General features: G+C 40.7%; 2 protein-coding genes and 1 long non-coding RNA gene across 3 annotated transcripts in view; all 3 read right to left on the bottom strand.

Annotated features, from left to right (window-relative positions):
* The window catches only part of LOC134333832 (NLR family CARD domain-containing protein 3-like), a 560,375-nt gene that overhangs the window by 13,306 nt on the left and 521,428 nt on the right, over window positions 1-25,641 (bottom strand). The gene's annotated exons all lie outside the window — the stretch shown is intronic.
* Window positions 2,718-6,157, bottom strand: prelid1b (PRELI domain containing 1b). Its single transcript, XM_063015411.1, has 6 exons — window positions 6,078-6,157; window positions 4,718-4,811; window positions 4,182-4,407; window positions 3,819-3,932; window positions 3,234-3,312; window positions 2,718-2,922 (listed from the first exon to the last, which is right to left on the bottom strand). The coding sequence occupies exons 2-6, from the start codon at window positions 4,807-4,809 to the stop codon at window positions 2,813-2,815; spliced, it is 621 nt and encodes a 206-aa protein (XP_062871481.1). The 5' UTR covers window positions 4,810-4,811; window positions 6,078-6,157; the 3' UTR covers window positions 2,718-2,812.
* On the bottom strand, window positions 22,562-24,589 carry LOC134333438 (uncharacterized). The gene is made up of 2 exons (XR_010015378.1): window positions 24,394-24,589; window positions 22,562-23,050 (listed from the first exon to the last, which is right to left on the bottom strand). It is a non-coding gene; the product is annotated as an uncharacterized LOC134333438 (long non-coding RNA).

The raw sequence follows: 25,641 nt of genomic DNA, 5'->3' as shown, positions 1-25,641 counted from the left end.
AGATTTTTGGTTTCACCCGCCGTGTCTATGTAAGACGCAAAAAAGGTGAGTGGATGGTTTGTACATGTGTGGTTCCCACCGGGAAGCATGGAGGAGGAGGTGTGACGGTATGGGGGTGCTTTGCTGGTGACACTGTTGGTGATTTATTCAAAGTCCAAGGCACACTTAACCAGCATGGCTACCACAGCATTCTGCAGCAACATGCCATCCCATCTGGTTTGCTCTTAGTGGGACCATCATTTGTTTTTAACAGGACAATGACCCCAAACACACCTCCAGGCTATGTAAGGGCTATCTGACCAAGAAAGAGAGTGATGGAGTGCTGCGTCAGATCACCTGGCCTCCAAAATTACCTAACCTAAACCCAATTGAGATGGTTTGGGATGAGTTGGACCGCAGAGTTAAAACAAAGCAGCCAACAAGGGTTCAGCACCTCTGGGAACTCCTTCAAGACCGTTGGATAACCATTTCAGGTAACTACCTCATGAAGCTGATTGAAAGAATGGCAAAAGAGTTCAAAGCTATCATCAAAGCAAAATGTGGCTACTTTGAAGAATTTTAAATATAAAAGTTATTCTGGTTTGTTTAACACTTTTTTGTTTACTACATAATTCCATATGTGTTCCTTCATAGTTTGGATGTTTTCAGTATTAATCTACAATGTAGAAAATAAAAAAAATCAAGAAAAACCACTGAATGAGAAGGTGTGTCCAAACTTTTGACTGGTACTGTACATACCATCACAATGGCTGTGTAACCCTTTTCAAACTGATATTTGAACATCGTTTATCCTTCTGTAGAGGAAATGCACAATGCCATGGTATGATTTTTTATAATAGTTTTTTTTTACACTGTTGTCCTTAACTTGGTGTACTGGAGGAATTTTGTGCTTCTCACACAAAACACCACTTGAGTAGGATTTTCACTGAACACATGAAAATCTCCACACACTCTAAAATCTTGTGATTTAAAGGAAACACACACCTGAATATTTGTCATGCTAATAAAGCACATTGAATTAAATTGAAAATTAAGAGACAGACAATACCAGCTCTGGTGGTTCAGATTAAGGACAGACCACCCACATTTAACCCAAATATACTTTTTAAACTTTATAATCACCCACACCAACCTAAATCTGATTTTAATGATGACTGATTTACACTAATAAGAAATATTTTCTCGATACCTGGTTTCTTGTTTTTGCATATGTCACAAATTTAATACAAAAAAGAAAAAAACTAACAGTTTTAAATGATCATTTTATTAGAGAAAAGAAAAGTTATTCAACAGGAACTGCCTAAAATATGAAGTAAACCAATTAGCTAAATTAAATTGGCTTAGCACTTATTCAAAACTAAACCTCGATAAAACAAAAGAAAATGCTTTTCCCAGCTCTCTTAACTTCCTTATTCCAAGCTCTGGATGATACCACCACGAATTCTGTCTATGGCATTAAAAACATTCACATTTTGTGGGATCATTCAGGTTCATTAAAATGTACCAATAGTTACAATAATGGTCTATTGTTAAAACATTACGATAATAAATTATGTTATAATCAATTATTTATTTGCCTTAACTGAATAACAAAGAATAAATACAATCATACCAAACTTTTACACAGGAGAATTAAGTATATTTAGAACATGCACAAATAGTAGATTACAAACCATTACATTAGAAAAGTTAGGACAGAATGTGATAAAAACATAAAGCAGTAATTAATAAATTAATCTCGACCTGCATTAAAACAAAAACAGTACAAAAACAACCGTCTACAGTACATGATAATATTAAATGTATTGGTGAATCTGGAGAAATTTCTGTGCATAAAGGACGAAGATTGAAAATCACTAATGAGTGTCTGTGACCTTCAATCCCTCACACTGCTGTCCCAACATTTTTAAATATTTCCAGGCATTATATTTGGAATGAGACTATATTTACAAAAGAATAATAAAGTGTTTTATACGGTTATTTATTGAAATACAGGGGACAAAATGTAGAAACCAATATTTCCAAATCGACTTTAAATAAATTGCTTTTGGAAAGAAAAACTAACTAGTAAGACGAAAGATATATTTGATATGTGCACTTACTTTGTTTATTTTCTCACATTGGTATTTTAAATGTTAAGCTGAGTCTCCCCCCTCAGTAACAGTAAATTAAAGTAATAAAATAAAAATAAAAATATGGAATGAATTGAAAGGCTTGATAAATCGCATGTCACATAAAACAAACATGATAAAAGCTCAGAGCGTTCATAATAACTAAATCATCTTCACCTGAGCGTTTTATGCTGTAATAAAAAGTGTGAGATAAAATTTCAAGTAAAATCCGTCCCTGAGGTTTTAAATCCAGTAAATAGTGCAGCTTCACAGCTTCATGTTTTAGCTTCAGTAAATAGTGCAGCTTCACAGCCATACAGTATCCACGCTGCCATACAGAATCCAGGATGCCATGCAGGTTACTTGCTGCCCTACAGGATCCACGCTGCCATGCGTTAATCGTTACATGTCAATGTGAGAAGTAACCGTAGTAATAAAATCATTTCACACGTCTTCAAAAAGACTCTAATGGTATAAACTTACACTCATGACTGTATCACTAAATTCAAACAACTGTAATCTAATCTGTTACTTCAGATATTCTCATCATTCTTAACTATATTCTTTTATCCTTGATGTATTTTCACATTACTTATTATTTACACATTTTACTAGATTTACTTTTATTAAAGCTAAACAGCTAATAGCTAAAGATCATGACCTATTCAAATCTTCACTTTTTTTTTTAGCTTTAGCGTTTCTCAGATGTAATGTGGAGGCTTCTGTGAGCTGGAGGAAGCCTGAGGAAGGTTTTCAGGTTTCTTTGAGGAATCTTTCAAACCATCAACCTGGTGGCCCTGAGCCGCTGATTCTGAGGAGATTATAAAAAAGAAGAAATTCTGTATAAAACTAGCAATGTGTCAGTGGTATGTTCATTAATAAATGAGAACTAAAGCTCAACAACGTGACCCGATAGAAAAAAATAACAGACAGGACAGAGGCAGAGTTATTTCCAGATATTGGGACACGATGGTAGGGACGTATCTCACTGATACAAAAACAATAAAGCTTAACAGTGAGCACCAAATATATCAGATTTTGTGTTTCCAATATTTTATTTATCTTTGTTGTGTATGAATTTAAACACAGACACAGAAAAATGAAGAATGTAGGAGGACCTACTCTGTAGTGTAGAAAGGGCGTGCTCTAGACCCTTCATCGCCTTCATCTGGTTACTCCTGAATCTAGAAAAACCAAATTCCTAAAAAAAATAAAGAAGAGACAAAGAAAAAAATTTAGTCCCTCATATCCAGTTCCCGATTGTGAATCCGCTGCCATGTGCACAACAGTCAATCTGATCAAGGAGAGCTGGATCACCACACACCACCACGACAAGTTCCAGCACCTGACAGTACTGGATTCCCACACTAATGTACACAGATAAACACACGTGTGGATGTGCTGATGGACATGGTAGAGTCATTGGTAAATAATTTATAAATAATTAGATTAAACATCTTTGACATATTTGATTGTCAAAATACTGTAAATAATCTAAATACTGAACCGTACATTTTATATGACATTGTTTTTTTTTTATATTGTCTAATTCACTGGGGTCAAAGTTCCACACAACGACGTCTGCAAATATACAGTTACAGTAAAGTATCTGATTGATGGACTTTTCACTTTGGAATTGTAGGTATTGTGGAATTGTGCCTTTGTCCCGGATTGAATGTTCTGGTCCAAATCACAAACATGTTTTACCTGAATGGGTCTGGACAGGCCAAACACTGTTGATGAGATCCAAGCTTCTCTGGTGAGACGCGTCCAAACTGGTCTTTCAAGATCACCGTGAAACACACACCGTTCCACCACCATCTGATACACACACACACACACACACACACACACACACACACACGTCGCCCTTTCTATTTACGCTGCAAGTAGCTTGAGCCGATTTACGACCACCGTACCAACTACAAGGTGATGTGTAGAAAGAGCACTTACACTATATGTGCACTAAAACAATACAACCTTCTTTAAACTTAAAAAAAAATTGCAAAAAACTAGAAAATGTTTATCTTATAGCTTTGGTTTAGAAAATAAAATTCAGTGTTTAGTTACCATTAATGTCGAATGGTTCAAGTTCCAGGTTAAAGTGGTCAGACGTCTGTTGCTAGGGTCGACGATGGAGTCCTCTATGATGTAAACAGATCGTGATAGGTTGTTGGGAAAGATTCGCTCTGCCCACCGAGGCAACCGATTCGTTTTTGTGAAAAGGCGGCGAGAGAGGAGGCAGTTATCTGGAGTCACCTCGCGATAAAGGACGTCCTCTGTTAGAACATGGGTACTGAAATAGAGACAGAAAGTAAACCAACACACTAGTAATACACAACTCGTTAAGAAAGTTCCAACGTACTAAGTAAATACCCAAACAACAGGCCAATCATATGTATGTCCTTGCATTTAAGTGCAAATTTTACTAATCTTCACAATATTTTTTCTATTCAATATAAGTTTCTGCTCTTAACAAGTAAATCAATCAGCAAACTGTATAAAGAAAAGAAAAAAATGTAATTCACCAACAAATACTGATAAATGTAAATGGTGTTAATTGTTGTTGGACTAATCAGATAAAACTTAAAGCTGCAGATCTGTACCTGTAAGGGTTCGGGTATCTCTGCCAGAATGCAGCCAGTACCTGCTCCCATGCACTCCTGATGTCCATCTCACTGAAGAAATACTTCCCCATCACTATAAAAACTCAATCTAATCAGAATACTTTCACCAAAACATCCCTCACTCACCAACCCACACAACAAACACAGAAAAGTATTTATTATTTATTTATTATATATTTATTATATGTTTATTAGGACTGTAACGTCATGTTTTACACACTTTAGTTACATTCATGACAGAAACTGCAGTTACTGCTTACACAAGATTCATCAGTTCACAAGTTTTTAATATCAAACACAGTCATGGACAATTTAGTGTCTCCAGTTCACCTCACTTGCACGTCTTTGTACTGTGGGAGGAAACCGGAGCTTCCGAAGGAAACCCACACAGACACGAGGAGAACATGCAAACTCCACACAGAATGGATCCGGACCACTCCAGCTGGGAATCGAACCCAGGACCTTCTTGCTGTGAGGCGACAGTGCTACCCACCGAGCCAACACAGAAAAAAATATATTTACTGTTATTGATAAATAACGTGGCTATGAGAATTAACTTATAGAGGAAACACATGAAATGTAATACTATTTAAAAGTGTGTAATTGATTAAGACGGTAGTTTATCATTCTAGTATGTGAAGCTGAATATTGTTGTAATTTGTTTATTTTAATAAGCTGAAGAGCTTTTCTCCACCTGTATTCTGTAACATCCCACCCCTTTACATTTGATTGGCATCTACTACTAGAATGCACTCGACGGGTTTTTAGGTATCAACCAATCATAACACAGGATTTGGAACAGTCAGCCAATCCCTGAACGGTACTGCGGATTTCGCTGAAAACGGGTGGGAAAAAGTAGGTAGAGATGCTTCATAAAACGTTAGCTATGAGCTTCTTTTTTATTTTAGCTAAACCTTAAAATGCAAAAAGAAACACACATTAGATATATAATTGTATATCAAGCTAAAATATACCAGAAATAAAGTAAAACTATCTTTTCGACAGCTTTAGAGAAATCTAAATACGAAGCTCAAACTGCTTCCTGATTGACTAAGTAGTGTACTACATAGGAGTCAAAACTATGTAACCTGCCGTATCATGTAGTGCACTCATACAAGTAGGAAGCAGCAATTTGGCATTCAGCCCTTGTTGAACCATGCAAAACAGCAATATTTGCCTAGCTCTGGTTTTACAAATAGTTTTAAAATAAACTGCATGCGTGTTCTACATAAAAATTACATCGGGCGCAGCATTTAAAACATAACTAACTACTCATGAATAATCAAAAACATAAATACAATAAGAAGCTAAATGAATTAACTGGTAATACTGTACATACCTGAGGCTCCAGTACTAATCAGATATTTTAGATCTCTTTCACGGACGCTTTGTAATTTACATATCTACATTGTTCAGTCATTTTAAACACCTGACGAATGAATTACATTTGACATTTTCTTACAAATTGAACTATTTTCTTTTAAATTTCCGTAATGCGTTTAGTTCAGTGCAGCTTCACATATTCAAACATGTGACCGCTAGGCGGAGTAATAATACATCACACCAACAAGTACAGCATGTGAAGCTGCGGCAGAAAAAGAAGACATGGAGAGTTGGCGAGGAAACAGCCGCTAGGTGGCAGCACCATACAGCGTTTAGATTCATTATAATAATGTATTAGAGGCGCTGTGCTACTGCAGCTCCAGTTCCATTAACAACCACCAGATGGCGACAAAGTGTCGTGTTTTAATTTCACCTCCAGCGGTGTTGGTAAACGGGACTTTATAAACGTTTAATTATTTATTTTTATTTGTTTGGCTACTACTAGTCTAAGGTGGTATTTAAGAGTGTGTTACTAAGAATATATCTGGTAGTTTGTTGTGCTGTTACCAGAGTGTGATGTTTATTTCTCATAAAACTGAGTTCGAGGCTTTTTCCACCCGTATTCAGTAACATCCCGCCCTTTGGATTATGATTGGCTACTAGTAGTCTGTAGTTGGCGGACTTTGCTGTGTTAACCAATCATAAACAAGGATTTGAACCGCTGTCAGCCAATCCCTGCATGAGACTCGGCTGAATTCAGATAGAGAAGAAGTAGCTAGCGATGCTTCCCAAAACAGCTTTTATCTTCTTCTTTTTCAACCTTAACTGTAAAAGTAACAATGAATATGATATATAATAGTTTATCAAGCTAAAATATACCAGAAATTAGGTAAAACTGTCTTTCGACAGCTTTTTCGGTATCGCATTAAGAACGGCCGAATCTCAAATGGCTCCCTGACAAATTAAGTAGTGCCCTAAATAGAATGCGGAAAAGAATACGTTTATATATAGTGTAGTGCACTTATACAGTGAGAAAGCAGCAATTTGGTGTTTAGCCCGTGTCGAACTATGCTAAAGAGCAACATTTGCTCAGCTCTAGTTTTATACATTGCATATGTATTCTAAATAAAATCACCTCATATAACAAGACCAAACGGTTATTAAACAACCTACTTATAAATAATCACATACTTGAATAACAGAAGCAAACTGAATAATACATACCTATGGTTCCAGAACTAATCAGATATTTCAGATCTGTGACATCGGGGCTTTGTAATTCACATCTTTAAATTCTTCGGTCATTTTAAACACTTGATTAATGAATTACATCTGACATTTTCCTACAAATGGAACTATTTTCTTTTAAATTTCCGTAATGCGCTCAGTTCAGTGCAGCTTTACGCATTTAATTATGTGACCGCTAGGCGGAGTAATAATAGAACATGGACATGGTGAACTGGCGAGGAAACAGCCGCTAGGTGGCAGCACCATACAGCGTGTAGATTCATTATAATCATGTATGAGGCGCTGTGCTACTGCAGCTCCAGTTCCATCAACAATCACCAGATGGAGACAAAGTGCCGTGTTTTAATTTCATCTCCAGTGGTGTTGTTATGTTAAACGGGATTTTATGAAGGTTTATAAATAAAAACATTTATATTTACTAACCACTTTATTATGGTCATGGTCGCGGTGCGTTGGTGGGCAGAAGGCAGAAAGTCAGGGCTGCATTCTATTACAGGGCAAGACACATTCATTACTGTAGCTAGGACCTGAACAGAATTATTCTTGCTAACAAACCTCATTCTGGTCAGGGTTGCAGGGGGAGAGGCACCACCTGGAAAAGTACAAGTAAAAGGCAGGAACACATACCAGACTGAGTGTATTACAGGGCAATACTCATTTAGCTACTTACACCCAGGGACAATCAGATCACCGTTAGAAAACCTGTAAGGGTGTAAAAAGGTCTTACAGAGAGCAATCAAAACCAGGAAAAGATCAAAGACTCCCCAAGACTCATGTTGCTGTGTGACACCCACTAGAAAAGCTGCAGCATAGTGTCACACTTTAATAAAATTTTAATAAAACACATACTCACACACTCACTCGACCACTAACGTACACCTATGGGCAGGTTATTAGAGCCGATAATAGGGCAGATAATCCACCTTCTGCATGTTTTAGGGGGTGGAAAATGGGAGTACCCTAAGAAAACCTGTGAGGTCATGAGGAGAACTCAAAGCTTCATGCAGACAGCACTCATAGGTACCCAGAACCCACGTTACCCACGGGGTCATGTACAGTGGAACAGTGTCACCCATTATTAGGACTAGACAACAAATCATTATTATTATCACTGTGGCTGAATTTGAGCTGCTTTAAGTCAAACACACTTTTACATTCAGTTAGCAGCGCTGCAAACCCAAAGCATCCCTGCACCCCTGCTGATTAGCCCTCCTCCAGCTCCGCCCGCCCCTTCTCCTCCTCATTATAGTCGCTGGTCCTTCTGCACATTCAGTAACATCCATCCATCACAGCAACATGATTCCAGCTGCACACCACAGACGTGCCCACCTGGTAATAAAATCTATTATTTAATTTTTTCATTCATTTAAATATTTATTCTTCACTCATTTACTTATATCATAATGTCTCAAATATCATACACTCAAAACTTCACGACCAAATTCTTTCTTTCTGTCTGTCCGTCTGTCTTTGGCTGACCTAAACCCAGTTATTAGAGGGGTGTCCACATACTTTCAGTTTTATAGTGCAGGTGTGTTTTTAGTTTATTGTTGATTAGGCAGATTTGGTCACAGAAATTGTACTAATCAAATTCTACATATTTACATGCGCTCTCTCTCTCTCGTGCCCAGTTGTTGTTGTTGTTCTCGTTGACGGTGATGGGATGGCACGATCTGGATAACAGTGAGTACGACTGCTGGCCGCTGGACAAACCGGACGAGCTGAACATGATCGACTGTGGAGGTGCGGCTCATTCCATCCTAAATACCAGTTATAACACGCTTATAACACCTGTGACTTTTACTTATGTTAAAACATTTACATTTCACGTCAGCAGCTGTAGTTAATAAGAATCACAGATGAATAATTACAGGGATGTGATATGAAGTTAGAAAACGATGATTTTGCTGTCTGTATATTTTTGACCCAGAAGGTTTTCAGACTGACAGAACTCAAACGTGTGTGTGTGTGTGTGTGTGTGTGCAGGGTTAGAGATGGCCTGGGTGCTGCGTCCTCCAGAGAAGGTTCTGAGTGGTGAGGAGTTTAACGTTATTTACTCAGTGACCGTAAACGATGAGTTCTATCAGTGGGCCGTGGAGAAAGACGTCTTCATGCACAGGTACCCTCACCTTCTGCTAACGATACATGCTAACAGTATTAGCTTTAGGATACATGTGTATGTATGTGTATGTATTTGTGTGTGCATGTCTGTTTATGTGTGTGTGTGTGTGTGTGTGTGTAGGAAGATCACAGATGCTGATGAAGCTCGACGTTTCTGTGAGGATCTCGAGTGTCCGAGTGACTGGAAAAATGCAAACGGAGAAAACTGCTGCATCCACCACGCCAACATCCACTCCTGTCCTATGGGCTTCATGGTACACACACACACACACACACACACACACACACACACACACACACACACACACACACATCCACCACTCCAACATCCACTCCTGTCCTATGGGCTTCATAGTACACACACACACACACACACACACACACACACACGTGCACACACACACACACACACACACATCCACCACTCCAACATCCACTCCTGTCCTATGGGCTTCATGGTACACACACACACACACACACACGTGCACACACACACACGTGCACACACACACACACACACATCCACCACTCCAACATCCACTCCTGTCCTATGGGCTTCATGGTACACACACACACACACACTTTCACATGTTGGTAATTCTCTGTAGAAAGCAGTGAAGGAGCGGATCTGTGGCCCCTGGATTCCTGATGATGGTCAAATCTTTACCCACACCATCTCCACATCTGGCAAAATGACCCAGACCAACTGGACTGCCAAGGTAATACGCACACACACACACACACACACATATACACACACATACACAATGCAGGTAGGGTTGTTGGATACTCTAAAATGCCCCTTGATGTGAGTGAGTGTGTGTGTGTGTGTGTGTGTGATGCTTTGTGATGAGACTGATGCTTCCGTCCAGCTTTCCTTCGGCTTTCAGTAAAACTCAGCTACCCATAATTCTTTGCTCCCTGTGTGTAGGTGGTGCTGTTTCACGAGGGCCTGACGTCTCTGATCGCTCACATCCGAGTTGGGAACATGCAGGTGGCGCTGGAGGCCAAGAGCACCGTCCTGCCCGCCATCAGTACTGTAACTCTCCACACACGTTCAGACACAGAATCACAGTAACCAATCAGAAACCAGAAAGCTCCGGACATGTGTAGTGTTAGTACGATGGTCCACCAGGGTCCACCTGACCAGTCAATCGTAGTGGCTATAGGACCAGTCGTATCCAATATCTAACAACTTAGCCATGTAAAATATCCAGCTAGCTATAAGTTAGTAATAGCCAACCAGAATGCAAATTGTGTGAAGCTTTGTGTGTGTGTGTGTGTGTGTGTGTGTGTGTAGCGTGTGGTGACGGTGTCTGTGAGGAAGAGGAGAGCTGCTCCACGTGTCCGGCTGATTGTGGCGACTGTCCTCTCAGCGCTTCGGTGCGAGCCGCTATCGGACTCATCATAACCATCGTCATCATCAGCTTCTTCATCACCGCTATGGTGAGCACACACTCACACACACTCACACACACACACACACACACACACACACTGATACAGGACAGTCGTTCTCATGACGTTCCTCTGTGTGTAGTGGTTTCGATACCAGAAACAGAAGCTGCTGTGGGACGAGAGCTGGATCATCGACTTCAGCCACATCAAACAAGGTACTGAAACTGAATCCCTTTAGCCAAAAGTATGTGGACACCTGAACACAAGGTTGTTGGACGTCCCAATCCAACACCACAAGCGTAAATGTATCATTTCCCCACATTTGCAGCCATAACAGCCTCCGCTCTTATAAGAGCACTTTCTCAAGAGTCCCGAGTGTGTTGACATTTAAATTCATCCCAAACATGTTACACAGGACTGAGGTCGGGGTTCTGTGCAGGCCACTGGACTTCCATTACACTAACTGGTCAGATAATTCATGCTGGAACAAGAAATGACCCTCTGACCCCTAACTAACATCGTACTGATGCTGGTGCAGATGAAACTGGAGAGTTAATAATAAAAAGACAGATGAAACATTCTTTAGGTCCCAATTATACCAAACAAAATGATTCTACAGAGTATTTTCATGCATCACCTGTACCTGTGTGTGTGTGTGTGTGTGTGTGTGTGTGTGTGTGTGTGTAGACTACATTGCTCGGGCAGCGATGGGCAGTATAATCAGTGTTCCAGCTGCAAACAGTGACTCCAATGCCAGCTGTGTAACGGGACTCAGTTCCTGCACCGGCATGCCAACCACCCGCAAACAGCTCTACACACACACTGGCATCTAGTAAGCACACACACACACACACACACACACACACGTATACACACACATTGCAATACAAACACTTCCAGTCACGCATGTATACACACACACACACACACACACGTATACACACACATTGCAATACAACATAAACACACACACACTGGCATCTAGTAAGCACACATATACACACACACACACATGCACACACACACACATTGCAATACAAACACTTCCAATCACGCATGTATACACACACACACACATAGGCATCTAGTAAGCACACACACATTCAATCCCATAAACACACAAATAAACACACACACACTGGCATCTAGTAAGCACACACACACACACACACACACACACACACACACACACACTCCTATACACGCACACACACATACAATCACACACACACATACTCCCAAATTCATACACACAATCCCATACACACACACACACACACTAAACATTTTGTTCTGCTCTGTGTTTTTGAGTGATGGACGAACTGTTGCCATTAAGAAGATTAAATCAAAGGCGTTTTCTCTTTCAAAGACGATCCGACAGGAAGTGAAGCAAGTCAGGTACATCACACACACACACACTCTGTCTGGTCAAAAATATGTGGACACCCCTCCTAATAAGTGTATCTGTGTTTGTGGAAGTAGGAGGTCTCATTTTATTGCTCACAAATAAGAACATGGCAGACTCTTCAGTTAAATAACTCTAACATCTTACTGCGACTGTTGTTTACATTTTAAGCGTTCGAGCTGAAGTGTTACTGTGAGCGGTGTGTTTGTTGCTGTGTTTGTTAGGAGTTTTGAATATGATGTGTTTACGTGGTTGGTAGTTTTGGATCTGTGTGTTTATGTTTGACTTTACTCAGAGAGCTCGACCATCCGAACCTCTGCAAGTTTTTTGGGGGCTGTGTGGAGGTGCCCAATGTTGCCATAGTAACTGAATACTGTCCTAAAGGAAGCCTGAGTGATGTGCTGCTCAACGATGAGATCCCACTGAACTGGGGTTTCAGGTACACACACACACACACACACGTGTACACATACACACACATGTACACACACTAGCATACACTCACACCTGTACACATACACACTAACAAACACACCATACACACAATAACACACACATACACACTAAACATACACACACTCACAATAACACACACACACATACACTAAACATACACATACTCACTATAATTCACACAAAAATAACACAGATCATTTATTTATTTATAACTGTTGTTAATATTATTATATATATTTTTTGTTATTATAATAATCCTGATTTTAAAAGTAGTTTGATGTAAAGTCTTTAATTGTTGTTGCTGTGTTCAGGTTCTCGTTTGCTACAGATATCGCTCGTGGAATGTCGTACCTGCACCAGCACAAGATCTGTCACTGGAGACTCAAATCCTCCAACTGTGTGATTGACGACCGCTGGGTGTGTAAAATCACAGGTGTGTTTGTTACAAACTCTTAACACACACACATATAGTTTAGCAGCTTCCTGTGCAGGGTGTATTTCAGAGTTGTGCAGGACCCACTGTGACTTTGATCAGGTTAAAGCATCATTTACATTTACATTTTCAGCATTTAGCAGACGCTTTTATCCAAAGCGACTTACACAATGAGCAACTGAGGGTTAAGGGCCTTGCTCAGGGACCCAACAGTGGCAACTTGGTGGTGGCGGGGCTTGAACCGGCAACCTTCTGTTTACTAGTCCAGTACCTTAACCACTGAGCTATCACTGGCACATTAAGAATGCATGAATCAAAATAAAGAACAAGTGTGTTTCTGCAGCAGTGTGTATTAAATTATGTGTGTGTGTGTGTGTGCAGACTACGGGCTGTGTGTGTATCGGCGTGAGGACTGTGCTGAACCTCTCACCACCTACCAGATGAGGCTCATGGAGGTTTATAGTCCTCCTGAAGCTCAGAACGGCAGCATGGAGCCCACACTCGCAGGAGATGTCTTCAGGTACCACACACACACACACACACACACACACACACACAGAGAGAGAGAGAGAGAGAGAGAGAGAGAACCACATCTATGAAACCTAAATTCTTAGGATTTGATCACTTTTTAACTGTATGCAAACGTTTACACACTGCATAGGCTCGACAGATGTATTATTTATGTATTATGTAGTATTTGGCCAAAAGTATGTGGACACCATTCTAATGAATAAACTCAGATGTTTCTGTAACACCTCATGCTAAAGGTGTAAAATATTGATGTTTCTTTTTTTTATTGTTCAGCTACTCGATTATTCTACTGGAGATTGCCACCAGGAGTGATCCCATCCCCGTAAGTCTTTATCTGATCTGTGGGAATCCTGCAGTTACGACCTCTGCTGGCTGATCGATGGTGCTGCACAGATATTGACTAGATTGGGAGGACAATGCATTAAAAAATGAAATGCCAGCAGAACTCAGTAATCTGTCTAAAGCTCCATTGAAGTTTGCTGCTGATCAGATAAACAAAGCAGGAGTAGAAGTAGGAGCAGGAGTATAAGTAGGAGCAGGAGTAGAAGCAGGAGCAGAAGCAGGAGTAGAAGCAGGGGCAAAAGAAGGAGCAGGAGCAAAAGCAGGAGCAGAAGCCGGGGCAGAAGTAGAAGCATGAGTAGAAGCAGGAGCAGAAGCAGGAGTAGAAGCAGGAGCAGAAGCTTCTGTCTTGTGTTGGCAGCCTTTAAGCTCCTGAGGAAGACCTGCTTCAGTGGAACTTGGATTACATCTCACTACCAGGCAATCTTTCAGTTCGGGTTTTCTTCACTACATGTCCGACCTTGGAAGAGACCACTGTTCCATGTGTGTTTAAAACAAGGCCTCCTAAAGGTTTTTATATGGGCACAGAAAAATTGTAGCCAATCAGAATCAGGAATGAGGATTTAGGAGGCCGTGCTACAGTGTTTCTACACCACCAGGTCAGTTTTTGTGCTGTCCGTTTATTTTTGACACGGCGGATTATCAGAAAACCCACAAAAATTATGAAGCTCCGGTTCATGAAAGGTTTTGAGTAAACAAGTTACTGGGGCTGTATGTAAACTTCTGACCTCTCTGTTTATTTCGGTTGATCAGGTGGACGACGGTTCGATGGAGTGCGCCTGGTGTCCTCCTCTGCCTGAACTCATCTCCGGCAAGGCGGACAACTCCTGCCCCTGTCCTGCAGAGTACGCAGAGGTACAAACACACACGCTAACACACACGTTAACACACACTATACAGGGGCAAAAGTATTCACCCCCGTCCTGTTCTGTTGTGCATCAATTTCCCTCCTCTAATATTCACTAGTTTTGCTCAGTGCCGTTCCAAATTTTGTTTATTGTCTGTCTATTGTGTTTCCCTCAGCTGATTCGCCGGTGCCGCTCTCATAACCCCGCCCACAGGCCCACGTTTGAACAAATCAGAAAGTTTGTGTACAGGATCAACCCTCACAAAGTCAGTCCCGTGGACATGATGATGAACCTGGTGAGTATCGTACACACACACGCCGACACTGGAGCTGATCTACAGATACCCGATAACGTGTGTGTGTGTGTGTGTGTGTGTGTGGAGATGGAGAAGTACAGTAAGCACCTGGAGGTTCTGGTGGCCGAGAGGACGCAGGACCTGATGCACGAGAAGCAGAAAACAGACCGACTGCTCTACAGTAAATACAGACGTCTACACTTTAACCAAAACACCACGATGTCAGTGTGTCCGTTTACTTTTGGACATTTGAAGCACACAATATGACCAAAAGTATGTGGACACCCTTACTAATTAAAGTTTAGGTGTTTCAGCCACACACAGAGCCCTGACCTCAGCTACACTCACTAGCTCTGGGATGAACCGGAACATCAACCGAGACTTTCATTACTGACATCAGTGCCCAGCTATACAAATTCTCATTTAAATGAGATGAACGGGCACAAATTCCCATACACAGACACACTTCAAAGTCGTGTGAGAAGCCTATTCAGAAGAGCAACTGTTTTAATACTGATTGTTTTTAAAATGGGACGTTCGACAAGCCCATGATCAGGTGTCCAAATACTTTTGCCCATGTAATATATCCATTAGATATTTAGCTCCAGTCTTAAATCTAATCATTGTTGGTCCATCCATACATACACACTATATGATCAAAAGTATTTGGACATCTGACTATGAGCTTGTTCAACATTCCATTATAAAACAATGGGCAATATTTTGGAGTGTGCATCTGTAACAGCCTCCACTCCTCTGGGAAGGCTTTCCCTGACATTTTATTTATATATGACATTTTATAGTGTGTCTGTGGGAATTCGTGCCCATTCAGGAAAAAAACAGCATTTGTAAGGCATGACTCTCAGTAAACATTTGAAGTATGCCACTGTTCAGTAGGGTTGAGGTCAGGATTCGACACCAAACTATATAGTTTGTTAGGCGTGGTGATGAAGGGTAACGTGTTGGGGTGTGGTGCCGTATGTGGTTGATAGGTATGCTGCCGAAGCAGGTGGCTGACGATCTCAGACAGGGGAAACCATTACAAGCTCAGAGCTACGTCAGCGCCACCGTCTTCTTCAGGTGAGTGAACACACACCAACATACATCCTATAGCCAAAAGTATGTAGACACCTGAGTACACTGAGTATGTGCTGATTGGACATCCTGTTCCCAAACGCTTTTTACGAGGTTTGGAGTGTGTGTGAGGGAATTTGTACCTATTCAGTCAGTCAGACAGAAGGCCTGGCTCACAATCAGTGTTCCAATTCATCCTACATGTTTATAGTAGGGTTGGCAGCAGTGTGTGTGGGTGAAACGCCTGAACTCAGTGATTAAAATGGAGTGTCTACATACTTTTGGCCATATCTTGTGCACACAGATAATGATAATCCAGTGAAATGAATTGTGTATTATTTTTTAGTGATATTGTGGGCTTCACGCAGCTCTCCAGCACCAGCACCCCCTACCAAGTGGTCGACCTCCTCAACAAACTCTACACCACCTTCGACGACATCATCGACAACTACGATGTCTACAAAGTGGAGACCATCGGCGACGCCTGTACGACCCGAGTCCAATAATATACAGACACCAATCCTAATCGTTTAATTTATATGTTGCAGCCACACTCGTTACTAACAAGAGTGCAAAATTGATGCTATAAAATTAAAACACGCTTTTAACTGTAGGGCAACAGTTTGGGGAAGGCCATTTTGGTGTTCAGTGATACCGCCAGCAGATGCAGGTTTGCCGTGTAACAGATGAACGGCTAAAAACGCTGCTGTAAGCGGTAACGTGCTCAGCCTTACTGCTAACGAAGCACAGAGCGCTTATCATGTGAAAACTTTTAGTTATGATTTTCAAAGACTGTGATTATCAGCAATTTGATTCCTGTGTGTGTGTGTGTGTGTGTGTGTGTGTGTGTGTGTGTGTGTAGATATGGTGGTGTCTGGGGTACCTCAGGAGAACGGGATCCTTCATGCATCTGAAATAGCCAGTATGGCTCTGGATCTGGTGTGTGTGTGCAAAACCTTCAGGATCCCACACAAACCCCAAACACAGTTACAGATCCGTGCAGGAGTACACTCAGGTAACACACACACACACACACACACACACAAACCCCAAACACAGTTACAGATCCGTGCAGGAGTACACTCAGGTAACACACACACACACACACAAACCCCAAACACAGTTACAGATCCGTGCAGGAGTACACTCAGGTAACACACACACACACACACACACACACACACACAAACCCCAAACACAGTTACAGATCCGTGCAGGAGTACACTCAGGTAACACACACACACACACACACACAGTTGAATAAAAACTTTGATCTGTTTGATCTGTTTAACCTCGGGTTGTGACTTGTTTTGGGTCGTGTTGTTGTTATTTTAGGGCCGGTGGTGGCCGGTGTGGTCGGGACTAAAATGCCACGTTACTGTTTGTTTGGAGACACGGTGAACACGGCCTCACGCATGGAGTCCAACAGCGAAGGTACGACCGCATCCTCACACTGCACTGTGTCACGGTCAGTTTGAGCTGTGTTGAGTCATGGCTTACAAGTACACTGATGAGCCAAAACACTGGGACCACCACAAGACGTGTGGAATCTGGTACCAGGATGTTCCTTCAACTTTACGTTATGAGGTGCATCCTGGTGTGGGTAATTGATGCAGTGCACGTGATCTAGGAGACAAAGTTGCTCTGATGTCCAGTTCTGATACCTGTGTCACATTTTTGGTGGACAAGAGGTGCATGGGCACTTCAACTGTCTGACAGTAGATCTTCTTTTGGTTTGGTACCAGACGCTGTAATCTCCGTTGAGTCTTGGCCGCCCAACTACCAGTCGGCGGTTCATTGCTCGTCCCTCCTGGTTATCACTCTAACGTCTAAAGTTCCTCTGACTGTAACATACAGGATTGTTCCACGACAGACATTAACATTCACATTTTTGGGGGTGTTCACAGTATTTTGGCTCGTCTGTGTAAATGCTGCATGTTTCTGATCCTGCTTTTCTGTTTTGTTGTTGATGTGAAGCACTGAAGATCCAGTGCAGCTCCAATGCATTTTACCTCCTGGAGGAGATCGGGGGGTACACACTCACCTGCAGAGGAGTTTTACAAGTGAAAGTAAGCCATCAAATATTAAAAAATGTCCCTTAAATATATACACTATATGGTCAAAAGTATGTGGACACTAGATTGTGAGCATGCTTCTCCAAAGCCATGGGTACTAATAAGCAAAATGCAAGAAAAGCTCCACTCAACAGCTTTGGAGTGAATAGAACATCGACTGAGGCTTTCTTGACCAACATCAGCGTCCAGCCATACAAATCCTGACATCTGCTGTACTACTAAATGGGCACAAATTCCCACAGAGTTTTGTGAGAAGCTTCTCAGAAGAGCGGCTCTTGTTCTTGCTGAAAAGATCACACCAAGGTTTTGGCCGTGTCGTGTATGTCTGACCCACTCTGTGTTTATCTCAGGGTAAAGGGGACATGGTGACGTACTGGCTGGAGGGGAAGACGTCAGGACTGGTCAGTACCAAGAATCAGGAGAATAAAGAGAAGAAGGTGGAGGAACCACAGGAGGACGAGACGTTCAACCTTCTTCCTGGAGTCTGTAACCAAGACAATGACCTGCTGTTTGATCCAAACTAACCACAACACACCGGAAAGACCATCATCCACCAACATCACCACCAACATGACCACCATTATCATCATATAACCAACTTGAATGTATTTTATTAATATCTCTGGTGAACACTAAGTTGTGTGAGATCCTCGTGTTTAGACTGTAGTTTTATTTCAGCTGATTGTTTGATGTTTGTTGTAATTACAGTGTAATACTGAGTAACACTGTTGATGAAGACATTGATATTTTCTACAATTTAATCCTGTTTTCAGTGTCACTGCGTCACCCGGTCTGTATAAATGCTAACTGTGCTATAAGCTTTACTCCCAGATAAATACTAGCAGGATGTTTTGCAGTGTTTCTGTTGCTCCAGCGACTTGCTGCAGTATTTTGGAACAGTGTTTGCATGTACTTGGATTTCCATTAGTGGTTAGACTAGCTGTTGGGACCCTAAGCAAGGCCCTTAACCCTCAACTGCTTGCATCGTATTTGGTTGTTTTTGTTTGCTAAATGCTGTGAACGTTACAGTGTTGTTGGTGGTTTGAGTAAAATTATGTAAAGTGCTTAGCAGCATTATAATCACTTCATGGCCAAAAGTATGTGGACACCTGACCATGAACTTGTTAGACATCCCATTTTAGGACCATGTGCATCAGTATGGAGTCCTAATACACACACCTTCACAATTTTGGAGTGTGCTTTTGTCAATTTGTGCTCAGTCATTCAAAGAACAGAAAGTTTGGCTCACAATCAGCATTACAATTATCTTAGGTGTTCAGCGGCGTCCCTACACCAAACTTGTCAAACCATGTCATTACAGATTTGTGCACAGGGCCACTTGTGCTGGAACAGGAAAGGCTGTTCCCCAAACTGTTGGCACAAAGTAAGCATTTCTTTTATACTTTTACTTTTATATATTTGACTGTATCTGAATATCTGTATCTGTGTCTGAATCAAGTGGTGTCCACATACTTTATTATTTTTTTTACTTTTTATTAAAGTAAGTAATTATTTATTATTTATTTTCTTACTTTTTTCTAATGATCTGTAGTATTTTGTGTCTTTGTCACTTCATGTTGTTGGAAGTTTGATTTTATAACAACCAATAAAATTTGAGTCTAGTGTTCAGTTTCTGTTTTCTTGAACCGGCTGCACTGGTGTAAAGCACATGACCACAGGACTCAAGATATTTTTAGGAAAGCAAAGAAAGAAGGAATAGTTGAACTACATAAATCTGTAAGGTTTCCAAAGTCACATCTTTGTCTGGGACTCCGGGGGAGGTCGACCTGCTGACATTTCTACAAGGGCTCAGCAGCAACTCATCCAGGACATCACAAAATAATCTACAGAAGAAACATTCGTCAAAAAGGAATTATGGGTAAATATTTAGGCTGTCGGTTAGGAGTTAGGAGGACTTTCAAACCGCTCTGCTCTAGTGAAACGTGACTGAATACATTTCCATCAGATCTGATTCTATTCAGGACATCAGCTGCAGCCGTCACATCTCATCCACGGCACAGCAGGACCTCAAAACCTCCTCACCTCATCCTCATTTCTCCTCATTTCTCTTTACTTCTCCTTTTTACCTCAGAGTGACCGGGGTCCTGGGGTCCGGGCTTCGATTCCCATCTGCAGTTGCTGTTTGTGAAGAGTTGTGAAGTTGTGAAAAGACTCATTCCACCTTCCAAAACCATGCAGAAGGTGGACTGGCTGATCCCTCCTAGGTCTAAGTGAGTAAATGTATGAGTGTGAGTTGCTTTGTGGCAGATTGGCACCCTGTCCTGGCTGGCTCTGGACCCACTGTGACCGGGATCTTCTACATTCTACTACATGACCATATATATATGTGGACACCTAATCTTATATCAAACCCATGGAAGATAATCACAAAGCTGCAAATCACACTCTGCTGTGGCTACAGGTTTTGTCTGTGGGAATTTGCACCTGTTTAGTCACACACTAGTGTTGTATTAATTGCTTGCTTAAAATTGATGTTCCAATTTATCCCAAAGTTATTCTAAGGTTAAGAACTGAAGTCAACAATTAGAATAGGTGTCTACATACGTTTGGACACATAGTGTGGCTAACCAAACAACCTGACCTGGACATTAAATGTTTTCTAATAAAGATTTAATCTTATAAAAGAGAAAACTAAAAGAAACCAGATTAATTAAGGAAAATCATTATTATGTGTGGACAACCTGGGGACAGAAAGTGTGTGTGTGTGTGTGTGTGTGTGTGTGTGTGCTGTTGTTAATTAGAGGAATAATCAGGATGCTCTCTGCATCTGAAGTGCGGCCGGTAATTAGATGCGTGCGCACCGCACAGAGCACAAAAGAGCTTCAATCACTCATTTCATTACCATCAAACACACAGAAAAAGATCAAAGAGATTCGAGAGAGAAGAAGAGACCAGAAACATGGAGAAACACCTGAGCACTGAAACACACTCACAGGTCTGTGTGTGTCTGTCCATTTACAGCCAATCAGAGGAGATTCATTCCTATAATACAGAACAAAAGTTTACACACCCCCGCCTAACGGTTTTGTTGATGTTCCACCTAAAATCGCACCACAGATTTCACTACAATGGTCATATTTAACATCAACAAACACCAAACTTTGGCATACATTTCAAACTGCTCTTACATGGAAACGTTCAGCTCCTGTTTTCGTCCCATTTTCAGTCTGTTTAGGGCTTATTGGGAACACAAGGTGAGTCCCACACCTCATACCTCACTGTTTATTCATCACGACACTTTAGATCATCAGCTCAACCCGTCCACACTTTTAACAGAATATTTACCAGAATAAAGTACAGTAATATAAGGCTGCAGTCCAGCACTGTGCCATAGCTGATGGAACTGAGTGGCAGCTCTGATGAAGTAGAAGCTCATGCTGAGAACGAGGAGAACCGCTGACCACTCGACATCTACAGTACTGTTCATCTACATGATGGAAGAGCACAATGAGTCTAACCATGAGGAGAAACCAAGACTTCCATCTGGAAGATGCTCAAACATTTCACTGCGGACATAGACTTACTCTGTGTGTGTGTGTGTGTGTGTGTGTGTTACTGTTAGGTTGCTAACATGAGGTTTTGGTTGAATCAAACTCAGGACCTTCTTGCTGTGAGGTTGTGCACTACATATTTAAGTTTACTCTCTGTAGACAATGTGTTCATTTATTCACATTAAAAATATCAACAAAAGATAGAGTTTGAACCACAGACTCACTCCAGACCTCTGAGTTAAACTGGTTTTGGACTGGGTTTTCCATAAAGCTTGTGGCCATGTTCTGAGCAGCTTTATTACAGTGGATTACAGAGGTTCTTTGCGTAGCTTTTAATAAATGGACACCCACTTTATTACCATAATAATACAATTGGCCAAATAAAAACAATTAAAACAAACAGTTGTCATCACGTGTGAGTACAGAGCGCCACCTGCTGTCCAGAAACACACTAAGGCATGCTTAATTTGTTATAAGATATACGTACAATATACAGTATACACATTTTCTGTGTATCCCAGCTTGTTAGTACATCGTATGGCCCTGGAGAAATCAAGAATGAGGGCCTTGCTCAAGTGCCCAACAGTGGCTGCATAGCAGAGCCTGGATTTGAACTGGCAATCTTCTGATTGAAGCCCGAAGCTCTACACACAGGCTACCACTTGCCTGACTGAAAAGAATATGATGATTACACTGAGACTGATGTATTTAAATGTAAATGAAATTTAAACTGAGCAGAAATTTAGCAAAAATGTGAGCAGAGAGTCGCAGTTCAGAACGATTTATTTAACAGCTCATTGAAATCACACAACATATCACGATATTTATCATGAATGATCCTGTTTACGTGCATCCTGATCTCATGTTCTTCATGATCTCTTTATTAGACGGGAGTCTGGCAGGAGCATTTCCACTCAGCATTGTGCTCCTGAGATGAAATCCAGGATCAACTATCATTATGAGCACACTGGACTGAGAAGGTTCATACTGGTGTTCACCAGACGAGAGGGTCACTCCAGCTGATGCTCCACCTGACAATGATTTTACAGATATCCGTGATAAATGTTTCCATGAGCCTGATTGTAAATGAGAGCACACGGCACTTTGACGCTCCAGTATTCCCAGTTTTTCTCCATCGTGCTTCATTGTTCTTCACATCTGCACGTTGGATCTTCTCTCCAGCTGCCACTGCGCAGCCACACGAGCTCCGTAGATCACAAAGCCCCAGGACAGCAGCACAATAGCAAACAGGATCTGACAGAAAGACAAATACAGACGCTTAAAACTGTTCACTGTAGGAGGAACTGGGTCCTCGGCAGAGAATTACAGTCTTATGAGAAGGTTCGTTCACCCCTGGTCAAATTCCACATTCTGGTGACTTTCTAAAGGAAAGCAAGTTCAACATTTTCAACAGGGAATATAATTATATACAGAATTTATAAGAGCAACAGACACTCATCCATTCGCTTAATCAACTTAAAGTGGCTAATCCCTCTTCTAGAGGTCATCAGTTCATCAGCACACCGCTTTAAAGTGACACTTGAACGAGACAGGACGTTTCATTTGGTCATTTAATTTTGTTCTTGATTCCTTTTTGAATCCCTGAAGGGAAAAGCTATGAAACATGAAAATTAATTATAAAAATAAAGCAAGGAGGTGAAATGTAAGAAATGTTACAAAATGATTCTGGCCTAGTATTTGGAAGGTTGCTGGTTCAAGCCCCACAGCTGCCCTTGAGCAGGGCCCCTAACCTTCAATTACTTGGACTAAATACAGTCAGAACTGTACGTCAGTGTCTGCTAAATGCCATAAATGTACAGTATAATGATTATTTATAATATCAGACAGAAGTTCAAATTGGCCTCCTCTCTTTGTTTATGGAGTGAAAATTGTGATTAACGGTCAACATGAAGAAAAAACCTAATTGCACCAAAATGAAGCAGCTTTAAAAACTAAAATCTTGGTTTAAAAACTAAAAATGTGACCAGACATTTAATTCTGAAACGAATAAATAAATTGGGGTGATTTCATTAAAAGAATGTCCAGGACAGAGATAAAGGCAGAAATAAAGGGCAGTTGTAGTCTAGTGGGTAAGGTATAGGACTAGTAATCGAAAGGTCACTGGTTCAAGTCCCACCACTGCCAGATTGCCACTGTTGGACCCTTGAGCAAGGCCCTTAACCCTCAACTGCTTAGATAATTTCAGCTGGTTTCAGTCCTAAATGTCGATTTCTTTATTAAACATAAAACAACTAATTTAAAAATATTATTATTTCCCTAATGCTTTAAACATTGTGCACTAGTTTCTTCCCTGTGAAGGACGCGTCCACTTATTTACAACAAGTATGAAATCTGACCAGGACTTTCGCACTTCCAGCTGCCCCGTATCCACCACGACCCTGACCCAAGGTGAAACTGTTCTCTGACAATAAAAATCTTCAGTAGTCGCTTTGGGAGTGTATAAATGATGTTATTTAACCTGTATAGGACTGAAGGTTACATAAAGTGCATCACTAACAGCAGCTGCAGAGCCTCCCGCTAGCATAACGGGTTAGCTTAGCTTAGCTAGCACAGTTAGCTTCATTTTAATCACTCACCAGTGAGAGAAATCTATCCAGCGAGCGCTCACTCACACACAATCTCATTTTCTCTTTCTCTGACACTCTCACTGTATAATAAAGAACAAAAATACAATTAATATACAAACATTAAAACATCAACTATTAGCCAGCTAAATCAAAACATAAAAAGTCGCCATGACAACAAGGGGAAGTAACGCGCTCTCCTAGCGCCGCCCAGTGGCCGCGGAGTGAAACTGCTCATTCTGCTCCACAGCATCGTTCAGCCTCATTTCACAAACAGCGTCCAAATACTATTGATTCTATAATCAGAGCGTCCAAATACTATTGATTCTATAATCAGAGCGTCCAAATACTAATGATTCTATAATCAGAGCGTCCAAATACTAATGATTCTATACTAATGATTCTATAATCAGAGCGTCCAAATACTAATGATTCTATAATCAGAGCGTCCAAATACTATTGATTCTATAATCAGAGCGTCCAAATACTATTGATTCTATAATCAGAGCGTCCAAATACTAATGATTCTATAATCAGAGCGTCCAAATACTAATGATTCTATAATCAGAGCGTCCAAATACTATTGATTCTATAATCAGAGCGTCCAAAAACTATTGATTCTATAATCAGAGCGTCCAAATACTATTGATTCTATAATCAGAGCGTCCAAATACTAATGATTCTATAATCAGAGCGTCCAAATACTAATGATTCTAAAAACAGAACGTGTGGGTTCTGCACAGCAACACAGGTCCTTGGTACTTGGATTGAACTCTTGCCTCACAGCCTTGTTCACTGTCTGTCAGGAGTTTGGCATGTTTTCTTTGTGTCCGACTGGGTTTTCTTTGGGTAGTCTGGTTTTCTTCCACCTCCCAAAACCACACAGAGGGATTAGTTGATGGATTGACACCCATTGTTTCTGAATTGCGCCGGATCAACTGTGACCCAGTCCAGGATGAATAAACATTTTATGTTATCATTTAAAGTGTTTTTAATTTCAAAGATAAATTACTGATCTATGAAAACAAATTATTATTATTATTGTATTGTTGATATTGTTCTTGTATTCATTATTTATTGTATTCACAATGTTGTTCATTTTTATGTTATTTCTTCTTATTATTATTATTATTGTCATTATTATTATTATTATTATTATTATTATTATTGTTGTTATTATTGTTATTTTTAATGGTATTATTATTATTATTGTTATTTTTAATGGTATTATTATTATTATTGTTATTATTATTATTATTA

This window comes from Trichomycterus rosablanca, chromosome 19 (assembly GCF_030014385.1).
Source record: "Trichomycterus rosablanca isolate fTriRos1 chromosome 19, fTriRos1.hap1, whole genome shotgun sequence".
In the NCBI taxonomy this organism is placed as follows: Eukaryota; Metazoa; Chordata; class Actinopteri; order Siluriformes; family Trichomycteridae; genus Trichomycterus; species Trichomycterus rosablanca.
The sequence above is the reverse complement of the archived record's forward strand: the minus strand, read 5'-3'. Positions and strand labels throughout refer to the sequence as shown.

Excerpts from the sequence above, each read along its gene's own strand:
- prelid1b (XM_063015411.1), bottom strand. The coding sequence starts at position 4,809 with ATGGGGAAGTATTTCTTCAGTGAGATGGACATCAGGAGTGCATGGGAG. Across the intron at positions 4,408-4,717 it reads AGATACCCGAACCCTTACAG|TACCCATGTTCTAACAGAGG; the intron begins GTACAGATCTGC and ends TCTCTATTTCAG. Across the intron at positions 3,313-3,818 it reads GCCTGTCCAGACCCATTCAG|GAATTTGGTTTTTCTAGATT; the intron begins GTAAAACATGTT and ends TATTTTTTTTAG.